Below are 19013 nucleotides of genomic sequence, written 5' to 3' on the forward strand. Positions count from 1 at the left end.
AGTATGTTTCATTACTGGGTATAATTATCTAATTTTTTTCTATTATTAACCCTTATATGAATATTTATGAATATTCTACTAACCAGGATATTTGATTAAAGTAGCATATTATTTATTCATTCATTTACTGTGCAATTACTTGAGCACCGGTTGTTTGAGACACCATGGTAGACACAGTAGGAGTTTAAAAGAACAAACAAACAATAAATAAAAACACTAGGTTTCCTGGTCTTAAAATACAAATACTGTATTACAAGGTTCCATGCCCCAGGGTCTGGTGAGTGGGGGGATGAGAGGACAGAGAGGCAAGGGGATGAGATGGCTCTGGAGCTCCTAGTCCTACTCCTAGAATGGGAAGTGGTTGATGACATCTGGGGACACTGGTCTGCAAGAGCCACGTGTGGAAAGGAAGCCATGGCGTTTGGTCTGGAGATGATTCTGAGGCACAGGCTGGACAGACAGATGACACACCCTGCGGGTACTTGCACATGAGGAAAGGGGGTTTAAGGGAGAAGCCAGAGTGGAGACACAGATTTGAGAGTCCCCCATTAGAGGTAATCACTTAAACAGTTCTCACTACGAGATCAGAAAAGGGCCAAGGCGAAGAACAGGAGTCACTGTAACAGAAAGCCTCGGGGAACACAATGCCCTGCTTGGCTAGGTGACGGAAACTCCCCTCTTACACAACACACAGGTACGGGCATCTCTCTCTCTACATGTGCACTTCCTCCAGTGCACCAGCCCCTCAGCACCACCAGACAGAGCTGCATAGCTCCCAGCTATCCACTGGGTATACTTTCCAAACTAGGCAAGCTCAGTCGTCCAGAGTAACCCATATGATTGTTCTTCACCCCTTCAGCTTACCATCTTGACTCTCTAGAAATCTGAAGCCTTTGAGATTGTGGCAGGGTGGGGTTGGGAGGGTGGCCACTGTGCTTAGGCAGCAGCAATTCATGCTATGGTATGAATGAGGACCTAAAACCACTTTGCTGGGTAGGAGTGGGGAGTGGTGGTACAGAAACTATGTGAAGCATCCCCAGCAGTTTGATTTCAAGTCACCCAAATCCTGACGTTGAGGCTACCACTGATTTATTCTGGGACCTGTAATGGCCCCTTCCAGTAGTTGTGCCTCAATTTCCCCAATTGAGCCTTTTAAAGTGTATGTTTCATGAGATATTAGTCCCATAATTATAGGTATCTAAGCTTGTCAAAGGTTCTGAGAACAATTGAGGCGAAAATGCCTGAATAAATGTGTGATGCAGAAAGCATTTGACAGAAAAGTTGACTTGGTTGCTTTTTGTTTTTAATCAGTGACTCTGATTCAGAATAGAAACTTTGGGGAAAGGCTGGCTTTTTTGATTTGTGAGATTCTTCCTGGTTGTGTTATTCCGTGGACCTAGGAGAGTGCAGGCACCTAAAACCCAAGGTGGGGCACCGCAGAATTTAACCCTTTAATCTCTTCTCCCGAGGAGACCCAGCAGCCAGTGTGATTGCTGGAAACCCTACAGATGCAGCCTTAACAGAGTCGGCAACTTCTCAGCAGCAGTCAGGCACTCAGCTTCCTGCCCGGATCCCTTGCCGGCTGTTGTCTGTGCTGGGTAAACAACTTCGCCTGGGCCCCAGCTCATGAAGGACCTGAACTACCTCTTTCTCAGACTGAGAACACTCTAGTAGTTCTTGGGGCTGGGCAAGGCTGGGACATGATCACAGCATGAGAAAAGGCCATTATTTACCCTCTGCTTTCCTCTCTCCCTTCTTAGCCTTGCTGCTTCTAAGGAGGCTGAAGCTGCTCGCTCTGCGCCCAAGCCTATGTCACCCTCGGATTTCCTGGATAAGCTAATGGGGAGAACCTCTGGATATGACGCCAGGATCAGGCCCAACTTTAAAGGTAGAGAAAACTCCCCTTCAGATCCTCAGGAATCTGCTTTCCTAGATAACAGAAACAAGCAGCTTGGTGTTGGATGCAGCGGGTGCAGGGTACGAATCCCACGACTCTCCTCTGCAGCAGGCAGACGCTGTTAGTTCAGGCTTCTCCCCCGCCAGACCCAAACAAACCTTGAGAATCCAACTCAGCAGTCCAGGAGGCTGTGTGTGAATCAAAACCTATTTGCCACCTGTGCCATAACGGACAGATAAACAAACACAGAGTGTGGAGAAATGGGTTCCAGTTTTGGCTCACACACAAACTCACTCACTCAGCTTTGAGAAGCTTCCTCCTTCTCTGGGCCTCAGCTTCCTCATTGCTGCAGTGATGGCCTTGGCTCCACTGCGGTTTTAAACCTTGCATCATGGAGCTCGAGGGCTTCCGCCAGGCGCTCTAAAGGGAGAAGCAGAGGGCATAATGAGCAAGCCCACCCTTGCTCCTTCCCCAAGCAGCTCCACTTTTATTTGTTTCACATAGGATGCTTCCAACTACAGTTCATCTGCTGAAAAGTTCCCGGGGACTAACAATTAATTTTGAAACTTTCTAGTCTAAATCAGAGTCACAATTTCAAACACCTACAGGGATATGGTAGGTAACTTAAGTGAGTGAAGTGAGCCAAGAGGAAGGCAATAGGGAGTGGTGGAGACTATGGAGAAATAGAGGTCCAGGCCCCTCTAAGGGTGGCAGCCTCTTCTTAACCCAACCCATAGTTACCCTAAAGGAATGTGGGCCCGGTGTTGCCAGATCATCCAGAATTCCAAGAAGAGCCAGAAATCAAGATTTGTGCAAAATTTTCTGATTCCTAAAACATGTTAATTCCAGAAAATATGTTTATAAGCCAGATATGCCCCATGGGTAGCCAATTTACAAACCCTCACCAAAATGATCTGACAAGTTAATCTTAGCTCTCACAGTCCTGTGAGACCTTAACATCTGTAACAAGAGGGGACCGGTTCTCTTGGTCCACCAACACCTTAGGAGGTTGTGACCACCTCAAACTGCTGAGCAGAACTCTGCAGGTACAGTTGTACAGACTTCCTCGGGAGCCTGCGCACCCCGACCTTCCTCCCACAGCCCCGGCAAAAATCTTATTTCAAGGACCCACTGCCTGTTCCCTAATTAGTTATTGATTCCAGATGTCCTTCCTCACTTTTTCTTTTGGTTCAAGTCCAAGACCAAACAACGGATATGACAGCTGGTAATGGTTTCCTAATATTTGCTAACTTTGCCCCCCATTCTCCAAGTCCCTCCTCAGAGTGCTCTGCGAACAGAATGGCCTGGGAGATGCACTGAGGGTTGTGTTTGGGCCCCCTTCCCGCCCGCTAACCTAGATGCCCCTTCACCTCCAGCACCTTGCTCCTGGGGTGTTGCCCTCCAGCACCATCAGCACGACCTTGGTTCCCTCGACGCTGGGTAGGTCAGGGCCCTGGGCCCGACCCCTTCACCACGTCCACAGCCTCAGACACCCACAGGGACCATGCGGGTATGACACACTTCAGGTATGAAGCAGGATGGGGATAAGAAAAGAAAACCAGAAAGCAAGGGCTCATCTAAGGGAAGCCATTTCTCAGCTCCTACCAGCAGCTGCCAGGTAGGAATGCAGGCCTTCCAAGTCAAGACTTTGAGTCTGGGGTTTTGTGTGAAATCTTCCAAGTGGCGGCTAAATCATGTCTTTTAGAAACACCATCGGCCAGATTAAACACATTGGATAACTGACCGCCAAGTTGCATCTGTGTCCCTTCTCCGTGTTCAGGAATTCCGCCCACCACGCCCCCTGGTGGGTTCTCCGGGAATTCTGACCTGAACGCTGTGGTCCTGCTCTCCTGAGAAAAGAGGGCTCCTGTTGAACAGGTGTGCATCTCGGGTTCACATGCTAGGTATCCTTTGTGCGTATCACTGTACTTAGCACATAGAAGGCCCTCGATGAACTTGCATAAATGAATGAATGAACAAATGAACCAACAAATATGATTAGGTTCACAGTAGTTAAGTGTCTTTCCCAAGTTACGCTATCAGGACTAAGGACTTGAATCCAACTAGCTACTCTGAGTCAATTCTTTATCTAATGCTAGTGACTTACTTGTTTATTTGCTTATTTTCTTATTCATTTATTTATTTACTTAGCAGTGGACATTTTTAAGAAATACAATGTCACCCAGACTATCAAACTGTTGAATCAGGGCCCTTCCCCAATCCATTCATTCTCAGAGCCTTAATCCACACACTTGGGCCCAAAATATCCAGGAGTAGATAATCTCTTAGGCCTCTTGTACTGCATGTCTCTAACATTCTCAGTTCCCAGTTAGGATCTGAGCAAGACATAGCTTCCTGGAACCCCACCCCGCATCTGGGTGCAAGCTTTCTCTACTTTCCCTTGGGGTGAGGGCTGAAACATTGGCATGAGGGGATCTCCTACCCTGGAGCCCCTTAGTCCCTTCACACTTCCTCCCATGCAAATGAGAATCCCAGAAAGCCCACACAAATCACAGAGCTCCAGAAAAGGCCATGTAGAGAAGGGCCCTGTGAACCCAACACAATAGGAATAGGTCTGCACTGCTTGAGAACTTCATTAATTACTCAGTAGCTTGCTTCAAGCACCAGAAATTTTGCCTGCTCCTGACCCTCCTGGAGATGGGGTGGCTGGGAACAGCAGGCTTGGCCTGCAGAACACAGTGGCAATCATAATATAGGAGTAAGCCATAATAAGGAAGTAAAGAGCACTAAAACTGGATTCTAGTCCTCTTACTTACCTGATATGTGTGACTCAGAGTAAATCACTTGACATATCTAGGTCTCTGTTTTTGCATCTATAAAATGATTCAGTAGGACTAGGCTCTTCCAGGTCTGATATTCCATATCTTCTCTAAGACGTTGTATAGGATAATGGCTCCCAGGATCAGGGGCACAGCCCAATGCAAACACATACACAAAAACAAAATTAAACTTTAATATTTAATGAAATATATACATTATCCTGCTGTCACAGGCAGCCAGATTGTAATTTTCTCTAGGATAATTTAATTTCAAATTTATTTCACTGAACCACACCTCCCCACAGGATCCTTTTGGCTGGTGCCCTCTCCCACACACAAATCAGATTCCAATTTATATGGGAGTCACAGCACCAGGCACTTTCAGGGCCTGGGTGGGAACCCTGTGCATGTCATTTCAAGGCACTGGCAATAAATCTTTGGGGAATCTTCAGGGTAGGAGGCAAAATGGAAAGAAAAACCTGGATCTGAGCCTTCATGAGGGGAAAAAAAATACCTAAGGGGCCTTTCTTTAGGCAGAAGTGACAAGGAGGCACATTTCTACTCAGCATAAGGCAAATTTTTTAGCAGACAAAGCTATCCAACTATGGAAAGGGCTGCTGAAGACAAAATGAGTGCCCCACTATTGGTCATGTTCAAGTACACATGCTTGAATGGGTAACTGGTCTATAGCAGTGGTTCCTAAACCTGGCCGTGCATGAGAATCACCCAACTAGTTTGTTAAACAACAGATCCATCTCCGCAGATTTGGGTTCCCTGGATCTGGAGCAGGGCCGAGGAAGCTGCGGTTTACCCCGCTCCCCATGGCATTCTACTGCAGGAAGCCCCATGTGCACACCCATTTGGGAAGCAACTCATTAGGCAACCTCTAAGAAACCTTCCAACCTTAAATCCTATAACCCTGTAATTCAAATGGAAAGCTTCCATAAGGGAATTCCAAACTACTGGAGCTCAGAGTGACTGCCCAGATCAAAAGCTACTGTCCCACACTGGATGGGGACACTGTGACCCAGGAAAGGGAAGGGGCATGCCTGAAGTAACACAGCCAGAGTGCTGGAGCTGGGTCTAAAACCCAGGGACCCTGGCACTCCCTTGGAGGGAAAACCTGGATTCTCTCCATAAGACTGAGTCCCTTCCACACTGAGATTTCTGAAAAGAAGGATATCTGAGCTGAGTTTGAGTGAAATGCCTGGGCTACTTTTTCAAGAGGGACAGAGAGGAGTGGGTAAAAGAAGACACAGGGTATCTGCTTCCTTCTTTCCACAATCAGAAAAATCAGTCAAGTCCTGGCTCTACCACTTGCTAGATAAACAAGCTCAGATGAGATATTTAAATTCTCTATGCTCCACTTGTAAAGCAGAGACAGTAATTTTGCCCTGCCTGCTTCAGGACCTCATGGGATCAAGAAGAAATCAGACCTGAAAAAGTTCAGATTACCCATTGCAATCTTCATGTGAAGGATTATGATCTTTTATCTAAATCTAACCCACTTTCCAGGTCAGCTCAAGGTTATCACCTCCCTGAGGTCTTCCCTAACACCTTGCTCTCCAGAACCTCTCTTGCATCTGGCCTCCTACTACTTACATGGTCTCACATTCCTCTCTGGTTATCTTATGCTGGCCCTCTTGTCAGCTCAAGTGGAACTTAAAACCCTGGATTCTGCCACTGTGTGACCTTGAGCATAGCCCTTCCTTTCTCTGAACTTCTTTCCTACAAGTATAGCCATTAAGACCACAAGCTTTGGAATTAGATAAATCTGAACTCAAACTCTGGCTCAACCATTTACTAGCTGTGTGGCTAAGGACAAATAACCTCTCTGAGCCTGTTTCCTCATCTCTAAAATGGAGGTGATAACAATGTCTTCTCATGGAGTTGGTGAGAGGATGTAATGAGATAATGTTAGTAACACTGTCAGCTCAGGAGCAAACCCTGTAATGCTCAGTAAATGGCAGCTGCTAGAATTAATAGTATAAAATGAAGAGATTGGGCTTCAACTGGACAGAGGTCCCCCTATCAGTGAGATTCCAAAGAGCAAATACTCCTTCACTTCTTTCCTACCCTTTGCAGTGGGATTCAAAAAGCTTGCTTAGAAAGTATTTAACAGAGACTTACAGACTTCATCTGAGGTTCTCTCCGGATTCCTCAGCTGGTAATTCCCATCAATGCCCTTTTAGGCAATCATTCTTGCTTCATAAGTTCAAGGTGAGGAACTTGCTGTTCCTTGCTGTTCCCAAGATGGCCTCCAAATGTTGTAGCAGTAAATACATTTCAGCCACAAATTAGAAGGTAGCCGATGGGGCTGGGGAAGGGATTTCAACCATATGGCAGGATGATGAATCATCCTGTGTTAATGAACGTACATCTCAGCTTGGCCTCCGGTGTTCTGTACCTGGTGCTCACTTGGGGACCAGGGAATCTGGCATAGTGGTGTGGCTAGGAGTCTCGGCTGCACGAGGATGGGGTGGAAGGCAAGCAAGGGTCACCCCTACCAAGGCAGATCCATTGCTCAAGTCAGTGTTCCAAGAACACTGTGGGTTTCTTCGTGGCCATGAAGCTAAGTAGGAATCTCTCTTGATTGGCAGGTCCCCCGGTGAATGTGAGCTGCAACATTTTCATCAACAGCTTTGGTTCCATTGCTGAGACAACGATGGTGAGTGAGCCCAAACACAAGCTCCTATTTCCTGCTGGGGATCTCTCACTCTGAAATACTTACCCTCCGCATGGATGTGGGGAATCTGGTGTTTTACTCAGCTCTCCACTGGTATACCATGAGACCTGGATATTTTTACTGTCTGTTTTGGTGAAGATGTACATCTGATAATGGCCAAGAGCTAGCAGGGCTAGCACATGATGAGCACCCAGGATTACAAAAACGAAATTATGTCAACAGGCTGAAATTTTAGATTAAAACAAAATGTAAAGACGTGTGAGTTTAACGCTTGTTAAGTTTAAAATTCAACTGCAGAATCACAAAAAAATGGTAAAAGAAGCTGAAATGGGTATACTGGGTTGTTTCTACTCTTCTACTTTTGTATGTACTTAAAAATTCTCATGGAAAAGAGTTTAAAATAAATCAATTACACCAGAAAAAAAGATCAGTAAGAAAAATACCAAAATGTTTATAGCAATTATCCCTGGATCATAGACTTATGGTAATTTTTAATTTCCTTCTTTTAGTATTTCATATATTTTAAAAATCTGCAAGGAGTAAATATTACATTAATAACTATAAACAAATGTAATGATACTTAAAAATCTTTTTCTCCTTGAAAACAAAAACAAGATCACTTGTACTTGTTTTGAAGGGAATGATTTAGCTGGTGAGAAAATCAAGGCAGCCTAAATCTTCTCTTTATGAACAGAGTGAGAAGCAGCCACTCAGTCACCAAGTCCTAGATGCTACTGACTTGAAATCCACTAGCCCACCCATTTCTGAACATCTGCCTGCGCCTAGATTAGTTCAAGCCTCCGTTGTCACTTGCTCACATTGCTGCAAAGGGTTCCTGGTGGTCATCTTGCTCCACTCCAATTTCTTCTTTCTCACACACTGGTCTTTCTAAAACAAAAATCTAACCAGACCACTCCCCTACAGTAACTCCTGCTCATGGTGCCCCGTCACCTTCAGCATAAAGCCTGACTCCTTTGTAAAGTTTAGAAGGCCCTCATGATTCTGCCTGGCTTCATCTCTTCCCTCTCACTTCTTATTCTGGGTAAATGGAACTGCCTCGCACTCGCCGAACAGGTAGTGCTCTCTCTGGCCTGCAGCCTCCTGTAGCTGCCTAGGGCACCCACCCCCGCACCCTCTCCCTTGCCAGCCCCTATTCTCCTTTAAGTCTCTGCTTAGAATTACCTCTGTAGGAAGCCTTTGCACTCTAACATGTGTACATGTGTGTAAGTTCATATGTGTGCCTGACCCAAGGTTAGAATGGGTCCCTTCCCCTCACTCTCATGACACATCTTACAATTCCTATAATAGCACTTACCACTTACACTTACCACCGTAACAGTCTGTTTATTTGTTCCTCCCCTCACACTGAAGTAAGTTCTTTGTCTCATTTCCTGTGGTAATCTCAGCAGCTAGCACAGTGATTTAAATACAAATACTCAATAACTTTTTAAAATAAATAAACCAAATCAGACATATACGTCATCTGTGAACTCAAATTATTATCTCACCCCAAATGTGTAGGGAGATTAGACCTAATCTTTCATTCCCAGTCTGGCAAAAATCACTGAGCTCTGTAGGTCATGGGCAAATGGTCTCACATGTGTCCTTATGCAGAATCCTGTCTTGATATGATCCCGTAGACCCTGCCCACATCCAGAAGATGTTGGATCAAACTCCCTAAAATGGGCCTCTTATCTCCACATAGAGATGATCCCACCTGTCAACTAGGGTCAAACATGGCTGATTTTCACTGGGTATCCAGCTCAAAAGCCAACTTCCCCCACACTTTGAATGGATGTCTCATAAGGGCTCCTAATCAGTCCCTCTGCTTTTCTCCTTCCTCCCCACAAATCAGAAGCGTGCTGACATTTGCATTATTCAGTCTCTGTGAAGTGAGTACTGACACTTCCATTCTTTTTCCAAAATGGTAAATAGGTATGAAACCAAGTCAGGGACCATGCAATTATGTAAAAAACTTGGTTATCTGAGTACAGGTGTATATACCTACACTCCACTCCCACCCCCACTCATTTCCCTATAATGGCTGCACAGACATCTATTTCCTTGATACCAATTCCTAAAAGAATTGCAGTTTGACCTTATTTTGTGTAATGGTTAAAAGCCCAGGCTCTGGAGTCACACAGACCTGGACTCACTCACTACATGTGAGGATTTGATTTGCTTCATGTCTTTAAGCCTCAGTTTCCTCATCTGTAAAACCCCGGTGGTGATTAACATACTTACTTCATCAAGGTATTGAGTGGAGATTATACTCAGGAAAGTACCACAGTAAGGGCTTTGGAAGTGCTCTTAAGGTTTTTAGTGATAAGGATAATCATGACAATGAGGACAAGGATGACAAGGAGGAGGAGGTGCACAGAGGCTCTGGAAGCTGAAGCCCCGAACCTGTCGCTGATGGGCTGTGTGGTCCTTCGCAATCCCCAGACCTCCCCGAGCTTTAGTTTTCCCCTTGCCCCGTCTCCTGTCTACCTTTCCAGACTTCACTCTGCTGCATATTGCTTTCTACAGAGACAGTATAGCAGTTAGGATACAGCCTTTCATGCACAGACAAAATTTGAGGCTCCACTCTATGACCTTGGGGGAGGTTGCCTAAATCAGCCTCCCCATGTGTTGAACGGGGTACCAGTGTATCCACCTTGTGACCTGTTGTGAGGATTAAGAGACAAACCATAGAAAGTGCTAAGCACAGTACTGGACACAAAGTCCACACACAATCAATGTCAGTTATTATTACTAAATGCCTCTCATAATTGCCAACACATTTTCACACTCCCTCTGTCACTTGATTCCTTCACCAGTACTTGGTCTTACAACCACTCTGTAAAGTAGACATAGCAGACACCATATTCCCTGGTTTACAGCTGAGGAAACTGATATTTGGAGACATTCGTATAACAGAACTAGTTAGTGGCTGAGCAGGGATTAAGATCCAGTTCTTATAACCCGTAAGTGGTGTTCTGCTCCACGCTGCCATAACACCAAGGAGCACAGGCTCAGAAAACTGAGGGACCACAGACCACAAAGCACACTTAAGCAATGACCTAAGTGTTACCAAAGTGGAAAACCAATCTCATATCATGCCAGGCTTAGCACGCCTCAGGGGACAACAGTACATCATGAAAATGGAGATAACCAACAAGGGGAGCCCCGAGGAGCTGGCCCCTGGGGCAGGGATAAATAATCTTCAGACAGAAAATGAAGAATTGGCAATGATGTGCTTCCTTGGGAGAGGTCCACGGGTGACACAGTTTTCTCCTTATTAATTAAAGTTAGTCCAAAGTAGGAGTTGCTGTTTTCTGGCTTGCACATTCCCTAGTACTGTGATTTTTTCCCCACTGGGTTCTTAATTATCTATACATGTTTAAATTAGTTTGCAGATGATTCAGGAAAAACAAAACCTAAAATCTCAGAGCCTGAAAAAACCTTAAGAAATTGTAGCAGTCCTTTATTTTACAAGAGGGAATCTAATGGCTAGAGTGGGAGCATCCCTTGAGCAATGGAACAATGCGACAGAAACCCAGGTCTTATGCTCTTTGCAGTGGCCAAGGGTTCCCCCCGCCACCTCAGCTAGACCCCACCCAGCTCCCACCAATCAAACCCTCTGGACCACTTTCCTATTCCAGCTTCTTTCCTTGTCATTCAGGACGTGCTTGGAGAAAACAATGGACTTATGAACATACTAACAAAAGTAACAAGCATGCATTAACAAGCTTCTGTTACATGATTAACATACTTACTTCATCAAGGTATTGAGTGGAGATTATACACAGGAAAGTACCACAGTAAGGGCCTTATGCACATGTGCACTCTGCATATACCATCTCAGACCTCAGAGTAACCCCCACGAAGCAGAAAATGTTATCCCCACATGCTGAGGCTCAGAAAAACTAGGTCACTGGCATAAGGACACACACCTAGCTAATCAGGGGCAGAAGAGGGATTTGAACTCATACTCATACTTATCTCACCCCAAAGCCCATGTTTTTTAGCCAAATATAAATATTTCATTCTTGGATGTTTGGGATTACCCAGCCACGGTTGGCTTCCTTTCTTCATAAGAAGTTAGAGCTGAAAGGCTACTTCATTGAACAGACATGCCCAGGTCCCCAGACTTCCAGCCCAGTGTCCTGCCTTGCCAACCACGCAGAGAGCTGGTTGTGCACCCTGCGTCCGTAGTAATATAGACATAATCCCGGTGTCAGAAACATTCCAGGCTGTGTTTGTTCTCCAAGAGCAGCAGGAGTGCATAGCAGCTCTTTAAGCAGCTGGAGTCCCTAGGCCTGACTGTCTGCCTCCCTGGGCCTGGCTTTGTTCCCTGGAGCTCGCAGGCCTGGGAGCAGGGAGGCAGCCCACAAAGCAACAGGAGTCTCTAGCCATTCCCGACAAGGGAAGGCTGATGTGTCTGTTCCGCGTCTAATCTTTCCAGGGACTCTCTTCAAGTCTGTGCAGCAAGAGAAAGGTAGAAGTTGGAACAGGAATGGATAAGGGAGAAGAGGGGAGGGTGTCCTGATCTAGAGCAGCCCCTTTGGCAGTCTGCCAGAGAAAGACCTGGAGCTGGAACCTGGGAGGCCATCCAGTTTGCCTGGACACAGGGGATTATGAGCGCACAGAAGTGTGTGTACTGCAGCTTCTATGTGTCTGTGTAGTGGGTATGCACATGAGTGCACTGTGGGGTTGTGTGTTTGTACAAGCGTACACACAAGCATGCATATATGTGTTTGCTAGTTTGAATATATTTAGACAGATAACCTCACAGTGAAATGTATATGACCATGTATAGGTTTGGACATAAGTGTGTGTATTTCTGTGGTTATAAGTGTACAAGTGAACTGTGAGTGTGGATGTGTATGTATCTGCATATATAGATATAGATGATATTCTTAGTACTCAAGGGTGAATGTACATGAAGCACATTATTTTCAGTTACATAATTGTATATGGATATTTGTGAAAATATAAGCACATATTTAAATATGCATCAGCATCGGAGTCAGCCATGCATGTATGCATGTGCATGTGAATGTGTGTACACAAAAGTACATGTGAATATGTGAAAGAGCATTTAAGTGTATACCAGTATGTGAGTATAAGTGTGTCTATACATGTAAACATTTTAGTGTGCACATGTGGGGGAAATATAGATAGCTGAAATTCATGTGAAAGTACATATAAACAAACATGAGTGTGTGTGTGTATGTGTGTGTGTGTGTGTGTGTGTGTGTGCACATGCACACATGTGAGTTATGGCTGTCCTTTGGGCATAGATCCCAGTGTTCCCACCATTAGGACATGTGCCCCAGCCCCTCTTGCCAAGGGCCAGGTCAGCCTGGCATAGAGACAGGCATACTGTGGCCAGGGCCCCTGGCGGTCGCTGACAGCCTGTCCAACTACAGTGCACAGTTTGGCCTTATTTGTAGATATTAAGGAGCCATGGACAGAGCCCTGAGCCAGGAATTAAGAGACAAGACTTTGAGTTCCAGCTCTGCCACCATTTAATGCCTGAGACTCAGTTCTCTCTGAGTGTCTGGCTCCAGTAATGGTGTGTAATAGGTAAAACAACCCTTGCTGAACGTGACAGAAATGTAAAGGGCTGTTAAAACTGAAGGAATGAGCCAAGGACTCCCAACACATAAGCACGAGGAAATGCCTTTCTGAGTTTTTTTTCCTTCTCTTCCCTAGTTATTCATTTATTCTTCCCATCCCCATTCGTTAAGGTCTTACATGTGTAAATACGGCATTAGGTTCCAGGCATAAAACTTTGTTTTTTCACTCACAGTAGGTGAGACCTTCTTGTTGCAACAAATCCCCAAAAACCTCAGTGTCTTAAAACAGCAAATGCCAACTTATCACTGATCTGAGGTCTGCGACGGGCCTGGGGGACTCTCCAGGACTGCTGTCCTCCATGCAGCGGCTGAGCACTGCATTTCTTTGTCAACACAGCTGATCATCTGTTGATGAAAGTTGAACACATTTCCATAACTTCACATTTGCCCTACAAGGAAGGCACTGAAGAGCTGAACACTGGCGAGTAAATGCTTTCCACCAGCAGGAACAGGGATGTATAACTCTTCTGCTCAGATTTCATTATCTAAAGGAGGTCACACGGCCCTGCAGGAAGAAAACTACAACCCTCCCCTGTTCCTAGGAACGGGACACCAGTGAGTAGTAGGTCTCTGCTTCCAAGGAGTCTATTGGAGAAGGTGGACAAGGAAATAGAGGTAATGATAAGTGAGAGTCCATGTCCATGGTGACGTGACAGTGAGTCGCCGCTAAACGTGGCGGTATGCCCAGGATGCTCTGGAACACAGAAATGATGACAGCCAAGAGCAATATTCACCAACACTTACTGAACATGTATTATGTACCGGGTACTCTGAAAATGCTGTTGTGTGCTCTTGAGAAATTTTTCTAAAGTAGAAATCTGCTCAAGGTACTCTTCATGTTAAAATCTTCCAGCAGCAAATGATGTAAATTGAGCCAAAGATGAGGGGGTTTTAAAAAACCTGTGTGTATTCAACAGTGCCAAAAGGGGAGCAAAGTCAAGTAAGAAAACTGAGTCCAGCGGGTTTGGGGGCGGATGGGGGAAGGGAAGCATGCATGAAATTAGGGAATGCAACTGTAGGGGCATGAAGAAAGCAGAAGACAGACAGAAGCAAAGGCTGGGGGAAATCAATTCTTCCATAAGCTCTTCTGTGAAGACGTGAGGTGGCGGCGGCAGTGTCTGTCATTTATGAAGCACTTTTCTGAAAACTAGTCATCTGTGGTTAGCAAATTATGGGGATTATTTCATGTATGACAACAATTCCATTACATAGATGAGGAAACCAAAGCTCAGAGAGGCTTAATTCACCCAAGTTTTGTCAGCCAATAAATGTCATCACCAGGAATTAACCCCAGGCTGCTGACTCCCGGAGCCCTGCTCAGCCCGGCCCCCCTGCTGGTCACGGGGCAAGAGAAGAGGGGCCAGGGCAAGGGGAAGGCAGGGCCCCGCAAGCACATGACCTTGTTCTGGTCTTCTGCATTTTAGTTTGGCTAACAAGAGGCCCAGGAGGGTCTGTGAGGTTCTGTCAGAACTTGTGTCATGGGAAGACCTTGGCCATCCCTTCCTTTGTATATTAGGATGCAGTTACACAATACCAACCTACTTCTGGGATCAAATGACTGAAAGAAGCAGATACTTTGAATCATAGAAGATAATAAAACTTAAATTCATCTACATTTTTCCAACTCTGCCACTGTCGATTGTAGTTAAACCTGGCACTCTTTCTCTTCTGCTCGACTAAAATGGCCTCCCACCTGGCCTCCCTGCCTCCCCTCCTCATGTCCTTTAGCACCTCCTACAGTGGATAGACGGGTCATTTCAAACCTTAAATCACATCACAGCCTTCTCCTACCTCAAGTCCTGCAGCAGCTTCCTAATTCTCACTCCGTCTTCTCTCCACCCAGAAACATCTCTGCATGACTAGCTCCTTCTCGCCCTTGAGGTCTCAGCCCAGATGTCTCTTGAGAGAGCTCTTCCCTGACTCCCTAGCTAAAACGCCCCCCACCACGTTTAGTGGCGACTCACTGTCACGTCACCATGGACATGCAGCACTCCAATACACTGATAAAGATGGGCTGCTCTAGGCGCAGTGGAGCAGAGGGCTGGAATCTCACTCTCTAGGCCTTTCCCCCAGTCTCTGCCTCCCCACGGCAGCCTGCAGAACCTCCTCAGGACCCTAAAGTCATTTCGGCTCATGCCACCTCAGAGGCATTTTGATGACTCACACTGTGCTGTGGACAGCAAAATTCTAGGACATTTTTTTTAAGTGCGCTTTTGTATTAAGTCCAATAAAAAAGAAAAGAGAGAGAAACAGGAATGCCCCTGCTTCACCCTCTCCTCCAATTCCCATTGTCTTAGCCAGAATCAACCACCACAGATACATCCTGCTATTCCCACCCACCCCCACCCCCGGATGGTACAGACATTTATGTGTATATATACATCTTCACATAAACAAGACCGTGGGATACAATTTGCTTTTTCACCTCCACCATGTCTTGGAATCTCTCCACGTCACTGCAGAGGTCTACCTTATTCTCCACCCTCCACACACCACCACATCTGGAAACATAGTAAGTGGCTTATTACTATTACATTTGACATATGGCAGCGATTTTAATCTTTGTTTCCAGGCTTTATGGCTGGCCTGTAAACTCCATCGTCTGGACATACCATCACCTCGTGGTATTTAACCACTGTTCTCCTGATGGACCTTGAGCTTTACAGAGCTTCTCAGTATTACAAATAATGCCACGATGAATATTCTTATATATAACTCTTTGTGCATTTCCTTAAGACTATTCCAGGAATGGATTACTTTATGAAAGGACATGTACTTCTTAAATATTATTTTGACAAGGTATGATTTGCCCAACTCACTTCCAAAGAAGTTTCAACAGTTTACTGTCCCTGCAACAGTATCCATTTCTCCTTATTCTTGCCAACCCAAGATATTATCAGCACTTTTATTTGACCAAAAGAGATTTTTTTTAGTGGTACGTCATTGTCATTTTTAATTTTCACTCTAGATTACTAGTGAATTTAAGCATCTTTGCATTTCATTTGGATATTGGGCATTTTGAATAATACTACACATTTCTCTTTTTTATAAGTACCCCTTTAATCCATTTGGAGTTTGGTTTCTGGAAAGTATTTGGTGGTGGTTTAACTCTACTTTTCTCTGATTAGACAGTAATTTTATTTCCAGTAAATAAAAAGAATTTACTTTATTCTAAGTAGCCATTATGTCTCCACCAATTTAAGTGCTATCTTCCTCATAAATTAAATCCCCATACATACCTAGGTCTATTCCTAGTCTCAGTTTATTCCATTGCCCTGGGTGTCTGTTTCTGCACCAATACCACATCACTTCAATTTCTATGGCTTGACATTATATTTCTATGTCTCGTAGGGAAAGTCCTCTGTTTTTCTCTTATATGGTTTTCTTGATGTTCATTTTCAGTCCACTTTCTCTTCCATTTGAACTTTAGAAGCAGCCAATTGAGGACTATAAAAATTGCCTCAGATTTTGATTGGGATTGCATTGAGTTTATAGATTTAATCTGGGAAGAACTGACATCTTTACAGTATTTTATAAACATGGTATGTCTCTCCATTTATACAGGTATTCCTTTATGCCTTTCAGTAAAGTTTTAGAGTTGTGGGGTTTTTTTGAATACATATGATTCACACATTTCTTAGTAGGTTTATTCCTCTTTTGTGAGGTGGGTTGTCATTGTAGACAACATCTTTTTCATTGTTGCTTTTTCCATTACAATCTCAGTCTTCCTACACAGCTAATCTAGGTCACTTCTTATACACTTTGGTGGAACCTATTAAATGTCATCCAGTTAGATATGGCTCAACATTCCACAAAGCCTTAGGAAACTGAAAAGTAAGAGAAGGCCAAGGAGAGGGCCCTCTGAATGCCCTTGAAGTCTGTTACAGGCAGAAAACAGGGCTGCAGGCACTCCAGCATCATGCACTGGACGACTCTCTCCCAGAGCACCTCCCAGGAGGCAGCACGGCCATGAATGTAGGACAGCCCAGTCATCTCTCCATCTGATCCGAGTCAGGAAGGCCGACTCACAACGACCACACCCATGTAAGACTGCCATGGGTAGGTGCCACCGCCAACTTATTTTAATTTATGATGGGGCTTTCCCTTCTAATAAGGAGAATTCTCAGGTCCTCGGTGAAAGCTCCCTTGCCACTCTCTGAACACCAGGGAAGCCAGTTAAAGTCATATCTGGAACTGGAGGAAGAGAAGGTAGAGAACCTTGAGAGAGATTTCATCCAGGCCAGAGAGAGGTCTGAGAAATGATCCTTTCCTCACCACACAGAAACTCTCTCCAGCGATGAGAAAGCTGCTGCTCCCCTAGACAGTGGGCCCCTGTCGTCCAGATGGGACCAGCTTACCAGCTGCCAAGCTCCTGCTCCTCGAACTGCCCATTCTTCAACTACTGAATGAACGTCTCTCATATGTTTATAAAACAGCTCCTTAAACAAGACATGATACAATAAATTAGGGCTCCACTTACTAAATTACAAGCGCGTGTCCGTCCTAATGCATCGAGGTGATGTGGTTCATTGTGATTGATGCTGGGCCTTGCTGAACCCCTCTAGTGCATATTCATTTCTGCTGCTAGCCTAAATCTCAGAAAGAAACCTTATTTCCCTTATTCCAAGTTGGTTAGTGGCATGACGCATTACTGTGCCCTGTACCACCAGCACAGTCCTCTTTCCTCTTTCCTCTTTCTGGGTTAACATCCAGCCTTCAGTTTGTACCCTTTGGAAGCAGTTATGAATCCCCTTCTCTGTTTAAGGTCCTAAGCCAAGTTCTCCACTTGGCATTGACTGTAGGGATGAGCTGCCCTGTCTCACAGACTCGTGGGGATCCCAGTATACCAGGTCTGTTTTTTTTATTTACCCATCTGGGAACTAAGTTTTAAAAAAGAGAGGAGGAGAGAGAGGGAGGAAGGAAGGAGGGAAAGAAAGAAAGAGAAAAGGAAAGAGAGAGGGAAGGAAGGAAGGAACAGAGGGAAGGAGGGAGGAAGGAGGGAGGGAGGGAAAGAAAGAAAGAGAAAAGGAAAGATAGAGGGAAGGAAGGAAGAAGGAAGGAAGGGAGGGAGGAAGGAAGGAAGGAAGGGAGGGAGGGAGGAAGGAAGGGAGGGAGGGAGGGAAGGAGGGAGGGAGGGAGGGAAGGAGGGAAGGAGGGAGGGAAGGAAGGATGGTAAGAGAGAGGAAGGAAAGAAAGAGGCAGTATGCAACTGTCAGGAGACCGTGGACTCGGGAGCCAAGGGCCCGGTCTCAGGTGCCCGCTCTAGCACCCAGCAGCTACAGGGCTTTGGGCGAGACACTTACTCTCTAGTTAACCTCTCTGAATGTCAGTTTCCTCCTCTGTAAAATGAGTATAATAATACGCAGTGTGCTAGGTTGACAAAAGGTCTAGAGAAACAATGCATATAAAGTTCTAACAGACATTAGATACCAATAAAAGCTGCTATTAGCATTTTCATGTAATTATTAGACTCATGCTGGGATTTAGTGATCCCCTGAAGACAAAGACGTTCAGCTCCACTGGTCCAAACCATGTATGGTTCCTTACAACAAATGTGACTCTGATTGTGTTAGATCCAAATGAGAATGCACCAGGAAGGGCAGTGACTGAGCAGAAGTCCAAGGCACAGAGCAGGCGTCTGAAGCCAAGGAGGCAATGGGTCTGGATTTGGGAAGTCTGCCAGCACTGGTCTTGAATGTAGACAATCAGTCAAATCCAAGGTCAAAGCAGAAATGGGGTAGAAGCACTAGTGGACAGCCAGACAGCAGAAGTGTTTATCCTTTGCCCTTTTTAATACTTCCTGCTAATTGTGGGTATTCACAAACCCACAGGGACTTAACAGCCACCAGAGGCAGTAGACAGCAACGAGGTGTGTAAAACTGCCACTCAGTGCAGTTCTGGGAGGTCATGAGCAGTGTATTCTCATAGTTAAATGCTTGGGATCTGGCATTAAAGTCTTGAGTTCAAATCCCAGCTTTGCCACTAACTGGCTATGGGATGTCAGGAATAGTACTTTAACCTCTCTG

The 19013-nt window shown here is 45.2% G+C and overlaps 1 protein-coding gene across 1 annotated transcript in view; it reads left to right on the plus strand.

The window, feature by feature from the left end:
- The first annotated feature begins 1764 nt into the window (after window positions 1-1764).
- The window catches only part of LOC118909027 (glycine receptor subunit alpha-1), a 42147-nt gene continuing 24898 nt past the window's right edge, over window positions 1765-19013 (plus strand). Inside the window, exons 1-2 of the mRNA XM_036879096.2 lie at window positions 1765-1888; window positions 7278-7345. Coding sequence (XP_036734991.2) covers window positions 1810-1888; window positions 7278-7345 — 147 coding nt within the window. The 5' untranslated portion in view covers window positions 1765-1809. The remainder of the gene's footprint in view (window positions 1889-7277; window positions 7346-19013) is intronic.

Source organism: Manis pentadactyla, chromosome 2 (assembly GCF_030020395.1).
Source record: "Manis pentadactyla isolate mManPen7 chromosome 2, mManPen7.hap1, whole genome shotgun sequence".
Lineage (NCBI taxonomy): Eukaryota > Metazoa > Chordata > Mammalia > Pholidota > Manidae > Manis > Manis pentadactyla.